The 16,634-nt window shown below is 51.2% G+C and overlaps 1 protein-coding gene across 2 annotated transcripts in view; it reads left to right on the plus strand.

Moving 5' to 3' along the window:
- Nucleotides 1-333: 333 nt before the first annotated feature.
- Nucleotides 334-16,634, plus strand: part of GALNT18 (polypeptide N-acetylgalactosaminyltransferase 18) — a 373,528-nt gene continuing 357,227 nt past the window's right edge. For both annotated transcript variants that reach the window (XM_075548442.1, XM_075548443.1), the window contains exon 1: nucleotides 334-568. In XM_075548442.1, the coding sequence (XP_075404557.1) occupies nucleotides 334-568 (235 nt within the window). The remainder of the gene's footprint in view (nucleotides 569-16,634) is intronic.

Raw genomic sequence — 16,634 nt, forward strand, 5'->3', positions numbered from 1 at the left:
TTCCCAGACGCGCGGATCGCGGCCTGCGGCTGCCGGACGGCCGTGACCTCTCTGGAAAGAGCTTGGAGATTTTTAATTTTGGGGGAAAGAAAACAACCCCCCAAACCCAAACGCACCTCGTCTCCTTTGTCGAGCTCTCTTTCCAGTGGGCAGTGGCGAGAGCGGCAAACTTGGGCACCGCGGCCCCACAGCCAGCGGTCTGGGCTTGGGAGAACCTCGGGGCTCAGGTGCTCCCGCGCCCAGCGGCCCGGGGTGTCCTAGGGGGGTGTGAGCGTCCGGGGCGCACGGCGAGGAGGGGCCCCCGGGAGCGCTCTATGGAGGAGGGAGCCCAGAATGGTGTGCACCAGGAAGACCAAAACTTTGGTGTCCACTTGCGTGATCCTGAGCGGCATGACCAACATCATCTGCCTGCTCTACGTGGGCTGGGTCACCAACTACATCGCCAGCGTGTATGTGCGGGGGCAGGAGCCGGCGCCCGACAAGAAGGTGGAGGAAGATAAAGGGGACACGCTGAAGATCATGGAGCGGCTGGACCACCTGGAGAATGTGATCAAGCAGCACATCCAAGGTACTGGCGCCGGGGAAACTTGGGCAGCCCACGAGGCCCCGCGTGCGCGCCGCGGCTTGCGGGGGGCGCGGGCGCGGAAGCGTCTCAGCCTAGGGATCGACCGCGGCGTGGTGGGGGCCGCAGACGGCTAGGGGACTGCCTGTGAGCTCCTGCTTGCGACAGGGACCCTCCGCGTCTCCAGGGCACATGTGCGTGCGCGGGCTGCACGCGCGGGCGTGTGCAGCTCGCTAGCGGTGTGGGGGCGCGCTGCGCACGTGTCCACACGCGCGTGTGGCTCCAGGCTGGCGGCTGGCAGGCTGGCGGGGTCGCACGCAGGTCCGCCTCAGGGTGTGAGTGCGAGTGAACGTTTGAGTGTGCACTAGAGCGTGAGCCTGGGCAGTCCAGCTCATCTGGCCACTGGGAGGGCCCAGGGCGAGATGCCCGTGCGGCCCCAGCTGTGGACGTTTTGTTCCCGCAGGCTGCGGGACAAGCTGGGACTGGGGAGGTTGCAGGCGCCCAGCCCTGCGCCAGCCCAGCTGTGCGCGGTTCGCTGGAGGGGTGGGAATGCCGCGGGAAATCCGGGGCGGTGGGGGTGGGGTGAGGTGAGGGCCAGGTTGGGGTGGCTGCTGGAGCAGGCCCGCGGGTCCAAGACCCTGTCACTTCCTTCCAGGAGTATGTGTCGACCTGGGATGAAGCGCAGGAGTAGGGGGTACTGTTCACTGCGGTGGCGGCTATGCCCTGTACCTCCAGAACCCCTCTTGGGCCGCGCCTTCCTGGCGGGGCCAGCTGAAGCTGGTTGAGTGAAGGCCGTTGCCTCTGGTAGCTCCACTCCCAGGCCCAGGGGGAGGATTGGCGGGGCAGAGGACAGAGCAGGAAAGATGGGCCTGGCATCTAAGGCTAGGGTCAGGGCCAAGAGGAAGGGAAGGTGAGGGGCGCTCTCCCAAGGCTGAGCTGTCAAAGGCAGAGGATATGATTGGGGGCTTGTGGCCACTGACGCCGGATGTGCACACACACTTGCGTTTCCCACGTTCACGCTTTTCCCTCACCTCCCAAGCCCTCTGCTCTCCTGGAGGACTGAGCCAAGTTCATCTGGAAACCTGGCCTGTGGGCTCTGGGTCCTGCAAACAAGGCAGACAGACTTTGGCAAAGGCCGAATTCGATGGGGGAGTTTCAGTGCCGGGAGTGCGCTTCTGTTTACACGTGGGTGTCTGATGCCAGCCCTTGCCCCTGCTGCCCCTGCTGGGGTAGGGGGCGCTGCTCTGTGTTTTTGTGCGTGTTTCCTCATGTGTCCAGGACACTTCCATCCCTCGGGAGGTTCCGGAGAATTCTCTGAGGTATGCCCTCCATCCAGCGTGCCTCCTGAGGGGAAGACTTCAAAACAAGCCCCTGGCTCTGACACGTCAACCGAAAACGGATCTGTTGGCGTCTTTCCTTCATCCCTGCCTCTGTCCTCTCCACCTGGCAGCTGGGTTTGTCGGTTCCAATTTGTCTACTTGAGGGGCGACTGTTGCTGTTAGTTCTTCCTTGTCCTTCCTTCCCCTTCTCCAGTCTCTGGGCTGACAGTTAATCAGCACCAGCAGCACCATGTTTGCCCCCAGGGTTCTTCAGGAGGTTCCCAGAGAGACCCAAGGCCGTGCCTTACTTGGGCATTTCTCCTTTGCCCACTGATTTCGAAAGCTTTCTATTTGAGCAGTTTGTATGTGTACCTGCTTCTGCAGCACAAGTCTCTTCCTCTTTGCTGTCCGGCCAGGCACTGCTCTAAAAACTCACGAGCACAGACTGGGCCACAGTGCGTTCATGATTCTAAATGAAAATGCATGCGATGTTGACATTTAAAGAGCCTTTGGAATTTCCCCCCTGTCCGTGAACCCTTGAACCATGCATTGTTGGGACTTTCAAATACACACCTGAAACCTTGGCAGTATACCGGTGAAGAGGGGGAACATGGCCCTAAAACTGCGTGCTGGGACTGTTCTTTGGTATGCATGGTGACTCCTGTAGGGAGAGGATCAGTTACTCTGGTGGGTGTGTTGTGACAGCTCCCCCAGGAGGCTGTGCCTACCCCTGAGATAGGATTTAGGGAGGATAGGTAGGTTTGGAGGAAGATGGGACAAACAAGATGGCCAGACTCTTGTACTTGATGTGACCCATGTTTATCAAGCAGAACCAGGATTTCCTCCATGGAGTTTTCAATGGCTGAGTTTCAGAGGTTCATCATATGCCCCTCCCCGGACCCCATGTGCCTTTCCATGAGCCATGAAACACGGCAACTATTTGTATCGCTTGAATCAACAGCATCTGATCTCATATGCATTCTGACTGCCAAAGCCCTTTAGTTAGCAGAGCCAGTTATTCCGCTAGCGGAAGGGCATGACACCCAAACCCTCATCGCCATGGAGTTGATGCTGACTCATAGCAGCCATTCAGCACAGGGCAGAACTGCTCCCCGAGTTTCTGAGACTGTCCCTCTTTACGGGAGTAGAAAGCCCCTTCTCCGGAAGGGAATTAGAGAATAATAACAAGAGCCCCAAATTATATAGCATCTTTTATGTGCCAGGCACTACTGTAAGTGCTTTACATTTATTGGCTTACTTTAACATGCACCATCCTAAGAAGCCCTGGTGGCCTTGGGCTGCTGGCTGCATGATCTGCAACCTGAAACCACCTGCTGCTCAGAGAGAAAGATGAGTCTTTTTACTCCTATAAATATTCATTGTCTTGGAAACCTGCAGGAGCGGTCTCTTCTGTCCTATCGGGTCACTAAGGGTCAGAATTGACTCAATGGCAGTGTGTTGAGTTTTGTGAAGTAGGCAAGTTCATTTCCATTTAACAGATGTGGAAATGAAGGCATGGAGAGGCCATAGCATTTGCTTTTGCTCACACCACTGTCAAGTGCTATTGAGGGATTTAAACCCAGATCATCTAGTTTGTTTTGATGCTGTTGGATAAACATTGGGTTGATCATGGCAAGGCTGGCAGTTCAAACCAACCAGCTGCTTCTTGGGAGAAGGTTGAGGCTATCTGCTCCAGTAAACTCTATATTAAGGTGACCAGATTTTAACATCGGTAAAGCGGGACACCATTGATAAAACTCATATCCTGGTGAAATAGCCACATGGCAGCTGAAAACGGTATACCCTAGCTTGTCGTGCATTCTTTCCAAAAATTGGGACTTTTAAAAACGCTGCGGGATGCAGGAAAATTGTTAAAAATTGGGACTGTCCTGACAAAAGCGGGACCTCTGGCCTCCTTACTCTATATAGGGTCACGTTGGGTCAGAATTGCCTCGGACGGCAGTGAGTAACCTAGTTTTAGAGACTGCTGTCTCCTGAGAAGGCTGGAGAGCATAGGGAAGAGAGTGTTTCCCTGCAATTAGGTGAGGATGGTCCCAGTGGAATGACCAAGGCCCATCCCAGCGGTGACGGAGTTAGTAGCTTTCTGACTTGGATACTCTGCCCTTGTAAAGTCAGGGAGCTCTGCGCAGAGATTAAATTTTCACAACAGATGTGTTTTGAACGCCCAGGAAAGTTCTTGGCACTTGCTACATGGAGTAGGTGTTGCATGGGCAAGAGGATGAGTGAATGTGTTCATGGTGCCGATGCCCGGTGCACCTGTTAGTTATTAAAAAAGCATTCCCATTCTCAAAGCACATGCCCAGCTTGGGAGTCTAGTGTCACCCAGGCTCCCTTTTCCTTGGAAGAAGAGCTGTCCCGGAAGCTGCAAATGTCACCGAATGTGCTGCAGGAGATTCAATAGGACTCGCAATTGGAAGAGGCTTTGGAGCTTTTCCCTAGAGGGCTGTTCTCGTCATGGCTGGAAAGTGGATTTTCCTTTGGGAGGTTGAAGTGATATTTCATTTTAATTTGTTTTCTGATCGAATGATTTAATTAGATGGTGCTTGAAAATATCTTGGGAACATAAACTGTAGTTTTGAGCATTTTTTCTTAACCAAATAGTAAGCGAAAAGGCAGGTAACGTCACATGTTAAAGAAGCACCTGGTGGGATGGAAGCACCAAGTCAGCGCCAACCAGGTCCGTGTGAGGAGCAACATGGTTGGATTTTGTAACACAGTGAGTGGGATGAAGCAGAGTGTGTTGAAGGAGGCTTGAGCATTGGATAGCTCAGGACATGGGAATATTGATTTATTTTTATTTTAGAAGTCTAGTAATCCCTCCCCCTCCCCCACAAGCCATTTCATTTTCTTAGTTAGCATCTTTTTGGATTTGGAAAAGAATGTGCATTTGGTAAAGATTTTAAAACATGTAAAATTACCCACCACTCATTCCATCCTTGGCAGCATAAATTGGCCCCTTGAGCATTGGCCATTTCCCTCTTAGGAAATGTTGTCATGATTTACATGTAATTTTATATTAAAATTTTTCTTTTGCTTTGATTTTAATTAAAAGTGTGTTTTTTCATGTTCTCTGGATGTTGATTCAAGGTTTATTTACTGGGACCCTAAGAAATGATAATGGACTCTGGTGACTCTGTGTAAGTCTTGGGCTGCTGCTCACAAGTCAGAGGGCCAAACCTCCCTGGCCCTGCCCCTGCCAAAAGCTCAGGCGTTCCCCTCCTCTAGTGATGTACCCTCTCAGAACCCTGTTAGGGTTGCTATGAGCTGCAAACCACTCCGTGGAAATGGGTTGGCGCTTTGAGGAGTAAGTCGTGCCCAGGCATGGTGCAGGGGAGGTACCTGAGTGACAGGAGCGAACTGATGTTCCCGGTCACTCATAGTCTTTAGAGAACAGTAGAATCCTCCTTCTTCAACATAATTGGGGTTTCAATTTGTCAGTTAAGGTAAACATTGATTAAAGAGACTAAGCACAACACGTTGCATGTGTGCAGTAAATATTTGGTTTCAGCATAATTCAAGGTGTAAATTCATGTGGCAGTCTTTTGAGAGAAGGCTTTCGATTGAGTTTGTTGAATAGAGTTCTGCCCTCTCGATGTCTGTATCAACCGACCCCATCACATGCCGCTTAAGCTCATTGCAGGCACAGTGGTCCTAGTGGACAGAGTGCAACCGCCCATGGGGTTTCCAAAGCGGTACATCTTTCTGGAGGCAGACAGCCACATCTTGCTGCTATGTCTTTCTCTCCTGGAAGGAGGAGTGGGCCCAAACCTCTTGGTTTGCAGCTGAGTACTTTAACCATGGCGCTCCCAGTGCCGCCTCCCCATGGGTTTCCGAGATGTATCTATTTACGGGAGTAGAACGCTCACTCTTTCTCCCACCAGGACTCCTTAATATGCTGATTAGGAAGTCCAATCCCTAGTTTTGTTTTCAAGGTGTCAAGAATGTAAAGACACTTAGGAAGCCATCTGAATGGAGTAACCTGCATCTTGGTGGTTTTTGGGTCTTATCCTTTGTAATTATTTTACCCATATGTAATGTAACTTCTATTCTTTAAACGACTAGCTTTCATAAAAATCTTTCCAGAGCATTTAAATTGGGTTTCTCAAAAACAACAACTGTCACCCTTTGAGCAGTCATAGTTCATTGGTTTCTATAACATTTAACTAAATTGTGCTGTTAGGCTGACAAGTCCATGTAGTATAAACATGTCTGGGGGCACACCCAGGAGACGTGAGTGGGGTGCCGGAGAAAGCGACCAAGTGAGCCAAAGGCATCCTGGGACACGCTCTACAGAGGGATGGAAAGCACGGCTGATGTAGAGCGTCGTGAGAGCGCTTCCCCCATATTCTTGTTGGCTGTGCACTGTTCCATCCAGAGGGTCCCCATCGCAGACTCAGCCCCTCCTCTACTTACACGCCCCCTGCTTATGCTTCTAATTATCATTAGGACAGACGGGAACAGCTCCACCTCACTATTTTCCTCTTGATTGATTTTTAAAGACTTACTTCTGGAAGTGGGATGACTGCTTTCTCAAAGGGTATGAGTATTTTTATGAAAGATTTATTGGGGGGAAAAAGTGCCTTTTCCATGGCCACCAGCAGTGTGGAATTGTTGTTTCTTGGAGGCTGGTCACCACTGGAGGGTCATTTACCACTCAACATTTCTTGGGTAAATGTCAGTGTCGAATATTTTATTCCTTTGATTGGCACGTTTTTGGACTTTGCATTTTCACACACCCGCCCTGTCCCCTATCTCTCCCCTCCACCCCCACCCCTCACCCCCGTATTGATTTTCATTTTGAGGGAACTATCTAGCTGTGTCTTTTCTCTGTTTTTCTATTGAGTATCCATGCATGATACATACATTGTTGTTAGGTGCCATTGAGTCTGTCCTGACTCGTAGCGACCCTGTCCACAACAGAACGAAATACCGCCTGGTCTGCCCCAGCCTCGTAATTGTTGCTGTGTCCGAGCCCGGTCATGCCAATCCATCTTATCAAGGGTCTTCCTCCTTTTTACGGCACCCCCGTCTTCCCAAGCACGATGTTTTCTCCAGGGATTGGTCTCTCCTAGTAGCATGCTGAAAGCGTGTGAGATTAAGTCTGCAACCACATCTCCTCTTTCTTCATTTTATACCTGGTATTCTGTAAAATATTTCATCTTTAAGAAGGTCCTGGTGCTTTAAAAAATGTTGAAAAGAACTGTTTGGGGAGAAAAAGGAAAGATCCAACTGTTACATTCTTGTGAGGGATGATGTTAGCATAAAGAATTCAAGAGAGTAAATAAATTTAAAAGGAAATTGAATTTCTGGGTGGTGTTCTTATAACATCTATTTACCCTTCTCAAAACCGTGATTAATAATGTATTACAATACGACTAATTTCTAAATCCATTATCTCTCTTCATGGAGTTAAGAATGTCCCAACAATGGGAGAAAATGGGTTATTAACTGCTTTTTGTTTCCAAAAATTTATTAGGCATATTATGTGCATATTAATGTGCATTAGGTCAGTCAAAGCAGGTCGTTCTCCGTGACTGCAGCCATCTACGGTCCTTCAAAAGCGGGCCAAGTCCTAGGCCTAGATGTTGGGGGCTTTTCCCCTTTTCCTTCTTTTGGGTCCTGTAGCTTTGGGGTGTCGCTGAGGATTGGCTGGTCCCCCTCCTCATCCGATCTGTGACTTGCAGTATTTATGAAGAATAGGTTATGGCCTTTACCCTACTTTGAGCTTATTTGAGGTGAAGTTGCCATTTAAATAAGAAAGCTATTTGTCCTTCAGAATGAACTGTAGCTTGTGAAATTATATTAGTAACAGTAATTGGTATTTTGGGAGTGTTCAATACCAGGATTTAGGGGTTGAGCCTAATTACTGTTATTAATAGCATATCTTCATGGTGGTAAAGAAAAACCTTGCCAAAGATTACAACTTTTTCCCCCGGCTAAAGAATTTTCATTTTTATCCAGAAGGAAGTAGGCTGTAAAATAAATGAATCCCCACTCAGTTGACATAGATGGCTATGTGCCCTTGATAAGTAGGCTACTGTAGAATCTCAAGGAGAATTCAGAGTGAAATGCCCGGGAGTCACAGTCTGGTTTCCTGGTTTGTGAGTCCCTTGAAGGTGAGTGTCAGTCACTTGGGCTATTTTTTCCCCCAAAGTATTCTTGGCTTCCAGAGCCACGTCCCAGGCCGCTGGAATGCCAGCCCTATCCTCTAGGATCCCTGACTTCACTTTAACGTGAAAAGAGGAATAGACTGTTGCCTTGGCTGGGAGCTTAAGGGTTTGTTTTCTGCTGGTTTTCCTTGTTTATTTGCTTGGGCTTTTTTTTCCAGGAGCCTGCAACAGTCAAGCTGCCCAGTAGAGAAGGGGAGCATGGCTCGCGGGAGGTGATGCTACACAGCAGGTTCCGCTGGGGAACACCCAGCTGCCTGTGCCTGATGAGCGTAGCCAGAAGGCAGCATGTTCAATTCTGAGAGGAATCCGATTATGCAGCCAGTTAGCAGCCAGTAGGATTTCTCTCTGAATGGTTGATGGCTTGAGTTCACCCAGCAGTGTCTCAGCAGAAGTGTCTGGCATCCACCTTCAGAAGAAGTTAGTAACGTTGGAATTGAATTGGAAGGCAACTGCTAAGTTGGTGCATGGTGCTGGAGGGGCAGAAGTCCATCCATGTTGGATGGGCCCTGAGGACCTGACCTAGAGGGGCCTAGTGGCTGGTGATCCAGATTCAGAGAATGGTGAGCAGGGCACTTCTGCTGGCCCTGGGGCGGTGGTTTGCTCTGAATCTGTCCGGGACTGGACTCCTCTGTGGCCAACGATTGCCATTCTTTCAAATTTCTCTTTGACTTTGGAGTCCGAGTCAGTTACAATATTTGAGCAAGTGGTTCTTGGTGCCCCTCCCCGCCTTCTCTCTCTCTCTCTCTCTCTCTCTCTCTCGGACACACACATACGCACCCACACACACACTCATTCACTCACGACTTCACATGCAGAGCACACACCTGGGCAGGGCCAGGATTGTGCACTCCGCCTCTTTCCTTCCCACTCCAGAAAGCCTATCCGTCTGCCAGGGAGTGCGATGACCTTAGAGTTCCTTCAGTTTATTAAAGTAAAAGTTAATCACCCATATGCTTTGGTGCTTAAATTATTGTTAATAACAAAATTACCTCACCACTCTTCCAACCAGGGCTTCCAGCCGGTTCATTCTGGTTTGACCCTCTGCTGCAAATTCGCATTCCCACCTTGATAGACAGAATCCCAGTCAGCATTTTAGCAAGTAGATCTGGGGTAGAAATGTACAATTTCAGTAGAGGTGGTGGTGGTGTCGCACCAGAGTGAATCGGTTCGAAGCCCTGGATGCGGCCTGCAGGATGTGTGGCCATGATGGATATGGCTCTGGGATGTTTGTCTGGGCTCAGTTCATGCATTCTTTACACTGCTGAGAAGTCGGCCAGAACTCTCAGCAGAAGGATTCCTAGTAATGCAGACGCAAATGCTCTGGGAGTTTCGCTGACGGTGTGATTATGGAGTCAATGTTTCTAGACAGATCTCCCCAGTGGGTGTGGAGTTCTGAGATGGAGTGCTCTTTTCTGGCTTGGCCTTTGGTGTCGTGAGACAAGGTTTCCCTGAATGATGCTAACCAAAACGCCTAAGGTCGCCCTCCCCCACCTGCCTCCCCCCAGACGAGACAGGAAGGCGATAGACTTCCGGTCTGACGGCACCCCTGTTCCTAGGGCTAGCAGGCAACTTCCACCAGCTCATAACTGTGGCCACCATCTTTCCAGAGCTCCCACAGTGCAAGGTTTGGGCCACTGAGAGAAGTCTCATCCACACTCTTCTCCTGGGAACAGGTGAGAACAAAGAAGAGTGACGGCCAAAGGCAAGACGGGATTCATTTAATACCCCACGGTTCAATCTTGGCACTGAGCCCCTGCTGAGGACTGTAGAATGCTGCATCTTCACGTGGTGCCTTGATGGGTGTCTACTGTCTGATTAGTCGTCCCTGCCTTCTGGGAACTTAGTGTGAAGGCTGCTGACATCCCCAGGACCAGGAGCCCTCAAGCCAATTGCAATTCATGGAGACTGCTGCATGTCAGAGTGGAATTGTGCTCTGTGAGACTTTCAGTGGCTAATTTTTCTGAAGTAGGTTGCCAGGCCTTTCCTCCTAGTACTTCCGTATCACCTGAAGCTCTAACCTTCTAGTTAACACCCACGTATGTTAATCCTATGCCCCACCCAGGGTGAGGAAACGGCACAAAGGCCACATGTGACCTCCTCTGGCTACAAAAAGGGAAAGCTGAGTTCAGTTGGATCCCAGGCAGATTGCCACAAGGCAGGTGCTAGATACCCCACCACCCTTCACCCTCCTTTACCCATTCTGACACCAATGATTCCTGCCAAGAAAATCTACTGTGTTCAGGATCCCATTGCAGCGGCCACACAGCTTAGAGAAATTAGTCTTGGTCATGCGGGCTTACTGGGGAAATGAACAGATCACAAAATGGCAAGAAAGGTTTTTTTTTGTTCATCGTACTGGCAGGCATGCCTCTCTCTGGTCCTTGTCATGTCAGCCACAATGCTGCTTGTCCTCTGCCTTGCTCAGGCGAGGGGTACATAGTTCCCCTATGTAACAAAGGGCATGCCTCTCTCTGGTCCTTGTCCTGCCAGCCAGAATGCTGCTTGTCCTCTGCCTTGCTCAGGCGAGGGTACATAGTTCCCCTGTAACAAAGGGCATGCCTCTCTCTGGTCCTTGTCCTGCCAGCCACAATGCTGCTTGTCCTCTGCCTTGCTCAGGCGAGGGGTACATCGTTCCCCTATGTAACAAAGGGCATGCCTCTCTGCAGTCCAGCGCCCTGCCCAAAGGCACCCAGCTTTACTTCTTCCAGGTCTGGGAAGCCTGCTGGTCTGTTTTCATGATCTCAGCAGGGCTCCTCTGCTCTGCCTCATGGTCTCTGTGCTACGGCTCTGGTGCCTCTCCTGCTTCACCGCTTCAGACAGGGATCTCGAATGTGCTCAGCTGGTGTCGCTTTTTCTTGATGGCCATGAGAATTGCTCTGTTCCTGCTTCTGTGACGGCTCACTCTTATGCCCAGTGGAATGCGAAACGGACCATTCCCCAAATGAGGAGCCTCTCTCTACCTCTGTGCAGTAACTGGGTGGGGAGTTACAAAGAAGGAAGAGCTTCGGCAAGTAATCTAACTTCACAGGGCATCCACTACGATCCCAGAGAAGAGGAAAGGCAATCCAGGTACCTGGTCAGGGCGCGCTCTGAAGCTTGGGTTAATAAATGCCATGTTGATGCTTTCTGGGGACTTCACAGATCAGTGCCCCAAGCACTTGCACCGATGCCTATGAAAAAGCTAAGGCTAGAACTCAAGCCTCAGAAACGACAAATGACAACCCAGCCAAACCCTTGGTTTATAGTAAAAGCAGTGGGCTTACAAAGAACTGAAGGTCGCTGGTATCAAAGGGAAGGGAGGGAGAGAACCGCCACTATGCACAGGTGACAGAGCTAGGTGCTGTCCATGCGTGATGACTTTTTATCTTCACACGGTAGAACATTAGAGGTGAGACTATTGATCTCTACAAAGATTATGTCAGTTACCCAGGCCACAGAGCTAATAGGTAGTGGCACCAAGAAGGGCCACTGTTTCCAACATCCATGCTCTCAACAGAATAGAAAAGAAGATGGAAATTAAGAAGATCACTTTAGTACAGATTCAGTTTGAGGGGGGCTCTGGGGCCTCTGGTTAAGTAGGAGACTGGGGAGAGAAGCCCACAGCCACTTGGTATGTGTAAGCTGGGAGACGGGGGTTAGGGAAGCCAGAGAGAGAGAGAAGAGGCCTGATTGGAACTTCCCATTTGGGAGGGTGAGTGAGGGGCTGCCACAGGAACCTTGGAGAACCCTTTCTGTGGGATCTTGGTGAATGACTCATATCCTGGCTTTCCAGGTGACCATCACTGGGGGGCCTCTAGAACCTCTGCCTTTCCAAGGACAGCCAATGTGTCAGCTGCAGGCTACAGCTCCCTCATTCTGATCCCAAAGCTAATATGTGGGCACCTGCTGTGTGCTAGGCACCATGCCGAGTGAGTGCTCTCTGTGCACTGTTGGACTCATGCATCTTCTAGGGTAACCAATGTGTCCAGTCTGTTGAGAATATCCTGCCTTAAAGTGAGACATCCTGCATCCTAGGAAGCCCCTCAGAGCTGGGGGCAAACCTGCTCATTCGCCATTCTCATCTCACAGGGTTGGCTCTGTTGGCTCCGAGCATCAGGGAGAAAGCACCAAGTCGGCCTTCCTGTTGGCATCACATTTGTGGCTCCTCACTGCTCTCGATGGAGGACTTGGTGGAAGAGTTCAAAAGAAGACCATGAGGGCCCCAGCCACCCCTGCCCTGATTTCTCACTGCCCACCCTGCTGCCTCCTCTTGCCTCTTGTTATTCTGCAGCCTCGGCCCTCTCAGCTGTTCAGCTGTCTGAGCCTCTCAGGACTTAGAAGGCAAAGAAACAATTGCTGTGAAAGAAAGTGCTAATGAAGTGGTCCAGGCACAAAGCATCAGCAGCTGCTTAAATGCTCCCAACAGGAGGAGTCCACACGAATAACCTTGTGAGCTGTATGCTGGGAAGTTCAAGGCAAGCAGAAATCTTACTGGGGACACGCAAATGCTGCTCTCTCCTTTATCGAACACCTCTCCCTTCCTGTACAGGCTGGTGACGTTTCTATGATCCGTGCGGAAGACCCCTTTGATCTCCCGCTCCAGGTCTGTTTAGCTGTGCCTGGGTTAGCGTCTCAAAGCCGAGGAGCTTTCTGGTTTCTCTTGGTTGCAGCTGTGAGGGGTGGTGTGTCCATGGTTCCTGCCTCGAGGGACCACCGTGAGCTGGACAGGGCTTGCCTAAGTAACCTTCATAATCTTTCCACATGGAGGGCTGGAGGCGCGGAGGGACCTTAGGATCCAGGGAGAAGCTGTAGACTGCCTCTGGGTTCATGCGCAAACCAGTCTTGTAAAATGTTGCCTTTTTCTGCATGTAAGTCTCATTTCAATAATCATTGGAGCTTCTGATTTGCTTGAGTTTCTAAAAGAGTGGATGGAGCGAAGTCTGAGCTGCAGGAATCAGGCACCGATGCTCCGGCAATGCGTTTCAGCTGGGGATTTTTTGGGTCTCCTTTCTTTCCATTTTATTATAACCTGAGGATTTGTATTTGAAGGGGAATCCAGTGGGAAACGAGCAGAAGAAACTTTGATCAAAGTCAAAATTGGAAGCACCACCGGTGAGGTAGGCCGTGGAAAGGGGTGTGTACTAACCTGGGAAAGGGGTCGGAAGAGAAAGAGAACTCCCATTTGTGAGCATCTATTATGTGTTACAAGGAGCCCCTGGGGTGCTGCTGGGTAAGCATTGATCTGTTCATCACAAGGCTGGGGGTTCAAATCCACTAGCCACTGTTCAGAAGAAAGTTGAGATTTTATGCTCCTGTAAAGATTTAGCACCTCAGAGACCTTGCACAGGGTTGCCATGAGCTGGGCTCCCCTCTCTGGGAGTGGTGTGTGGTGGAGCGAGCTTTTTAAGGATGGCTTTTCTATCCAGGTCTCTGTAAGTCCCACCAAACGATCGGGTGGGACTGTGTGTAGGGCGTGTGCAACACGAATCGAGGGACCGGTCAGTTTCCGTGACCAGCCTCCCAGCTAGATGGGCGCGTCATCTTTGAAACAGTAGCAGAGAGTCATGGTTGAGGAGAACAGAGAAGGCCCTAGGGCCTGCAGGGAGCACGTTCAAGATCTCTGGCTGAGTGACTGCAGACACCAGATGGATCACAGACTGACACGGGGATTTAGGCTGTGGCGTATCTGCTCTTCGTCTGACCAGAGACTAGGGAACTGTGGGACAGAGGGACAGGTCGGCTGCATTTTGGGCCCATGGAGGCAAAAGCCAAGGGACCACGTGGCTGAGCATCTGAGAGAGACTTGGCTGCTGGCTGAGGAGCCTGATGACTACATCCTTGTTGTCTGCTGATCCTGACTTGTGGTAACTTGCTAACTGCCATCGAGTGGATTTTGACTCAAAGTGACCCTGTAGGACAGAGTAGAACTGCCTCTGTGGGTTTCTGAAGCTAGCTCTTGATGGGACTTGGGAGCCTCCTCTTTCTCCCTCAGAGCACCTGGCAGTTTCAACCCCCTGACCTTGTGGTTAGCATTGCAACATGTAACCACTACACCACCAGGGCTCCAAACTTCCCTAATAAGCCCCTTCGTTGTGAGTGCTGTGTGTGAGTTCTGTGCAGCCATTACAACGAATTGTTAAATCCAGTACAGATGTGCAGTGGCCTGGGAGGAAGGGCTGGCGCCGATGTAGGTCAAGAAGGAGGGAGCATGGAGGCACGCCTGACCCCTGTCACCCGACAAGAGGGAAGCCAACGGAGGTCAGATAGGGCCCTCCATCGATGTTCCCTGAGGGGATGATGTGCTCACTGCTTTAGCCGAGTCTCCTCTTTTTAACCTTGGAAACAACTTTTCGGTAGCCAGGAGTGGTCTGACTCAGTCAGCCCTTGGGAAGGTGGCAGGGGTTCCAAGGCACGGCCCTTTCAGATGGCAGTGTGTTTTTTTCCAGGAGGAGGCCACTCACTCAGGACAAACTCTTATTTTGGAGCTGCACCAGTGGATGAGGTCAAGGGGGATGTGGGACATGCATGGGCCACATGGTGCCGGGAACTGCCCGGTTAGTCTTTCAGCGTGAAATGTCCAACCCGGTGACCCTGATGCTCTGCGGGCAGATACGGGAGAGGGATCCCCAAGGCTGGCACTCTTTACTGCAGGTGGAAGAAAGGCGGGCAGTGAATATCCACGGCCTGCTTGGGCGACCCTGCAGATGTACTTCCGGCTTCCTACTCTCCCCGAGGTGGTCTGGGAGTGCAGCAGTGGCCTGGGATGCTCTCCTGCCCTCATTCAGCACCTGCGGAGCAGCCATGCGGTGACCAAGACAAAGGTGTGAAGAGCTAAACAGTGCAAGCAGGGGTCCCACATACACAACGAGGTGGGAGTGGTGGGGGTGTCCAGCGAAGCGTATTCCAGGAGGAGGCACAGCCGGAGCGCAGCCGCCGAAATGGGTGGGACCAGGCCTAGCCCATATGGGGAGCAGTGGGGTGTCCTGGGCAGCGGGATCAGCATGACGGATGGATGGGCTGAGTGGGACAGCTGGTGCAGGCCTGAGAGGCAGCTGTCACTTTTGCAGTGGGAGGAAGGGCGATGACAGGTAGAACAACCCAGCTGTGTAAGGGGCTGCTCTCCTAGGCTCTTCTGTGGCTGCTTCTTGGGCACCTCTCATGATGCCAGGTGAGTTGGGAGGAGACAGACTAGGTAAGACACAGCCCACTGCTCTGAAGAAATCCTTAGGCTGGGACCCCGGAAGAGAAGGGCTCCGGATCTTTCTCAGGCCAACTCACGTGATGAGGGCGACAACTGCATTGCAGAAGAGCGCATGGCCAGGCTAGGCTTTATAGAGGCGTGGGGACGGATGACGCATCTCTGGAGCATGAGGAGGATTTTGAGGAGTGGAGTCGGGAAGATTTGAAGAGGGCAAGCTCAGCTATTAAAATAAAGCCAACAGTTACCTTGGCGAGGGAAAGCAGAGCCTGTCATTCTGATGGTAAAAGGAAAGATGCAGGCAGACAAGCAAGTAGAAACCCCGCTGCCAAGTACAGGTTGGGAGACTTCGGGCAGGTCTTCGCTTCCCCAAGCCTCAGTTTCCCCATCTTGACAAATGAGGACGGTTGCTCAGGAGCATTGCCGGATTGTTGCTCTGACTAATTGGGAGCGTTCTGGAAAGCGCCTCGTCTCCGCCTGTCCAGTGCTGTTGTTGGCTTCACTTTTTCCTCTCGGTCACCCCATGGGGGAGGCGTAAGGACACCTGTCCTTTCTTTCAGTCCCCACATCCCCCCCCCTTTTTTCCTTCCTTGCCGTCATTCTTGCTGCTTTTCCTGGTAGGAGGGCACAGAGAAACAGGGTCAGGAATATATTCTCTGGCTTCAGGACCCAGAACGTCCAACGTGAGCCCCGCTTTGATGCCACGAGGAATGGTGTGTGCATCTGGGCGCCCCTAGTCCAGCAAGAGGGGCGCTCGGGTGAGTGCTGGCGGCAGCTCTGTGTCCTGTTGTGTTGTTTTGTTCGGGAGTGTCTTGGTATGACACGCCTGCTGCTCTGAAGTTTTTAACCTGCCAGCCTGGGGACTTGCCCTCGTTTGTAGGACAATATTAATTTTTCAAAACCTGCTTGGCATTGTCGCTGGTAGCAGACGGTGTTGGGAATGTGCTGCGCTTGGAGAAACCTTGGTTGGGCGGGGAGAGGCATGCGGAGTGCCCAGTTCCCTGGTTAAAAATCTCATTTCCCCAAATCCTGGTCGAGGGAGCGTCTCCCAGAGGGAGTTTGGGAGTTTTGTTGCTTTGGGCTTTCCCCCCTCAACTTCTAAGCAAAATGAGAGTCCCAGTCGCTCATCTTCCTGCCAGAGTGAATTTGATATAACTCACAGCAAGGGGATTTCTAATTCCAATGTCAGCCATGAACTTTGATTTAGGACAATCGTCAGGAAGATTCCATTTAATCTCCTCTCCCTCCCTCACCCCACCCCCATCCCAAAGGTGCATTTTTGGTGGTGTGATAGAATTTTAATATACAGTCTTGGCATCTCAGAGATAGATGCAGCGTCACCGTGGCAAAGCGCATTCTCAGTTTAAAACACCTGCCTATTGTAA

The sequence above is a fragment of the Tenrec ecaudatus genome, chromosome 4, assembly GCF_050624435.1.
Source record: "Tenrec ecaudatus isolate mTenEca1 chromosome 4, mTenEca1.hap1, whole genome shotgun sequence".
Classification (NCBI taxonomy): domain Eukaryota; kingdom Metazoa; phylum Chordata; class Mammalia; order Afrosoricida; family Tenrecidae; genus Tenrec; species Tenrec ecaudatus.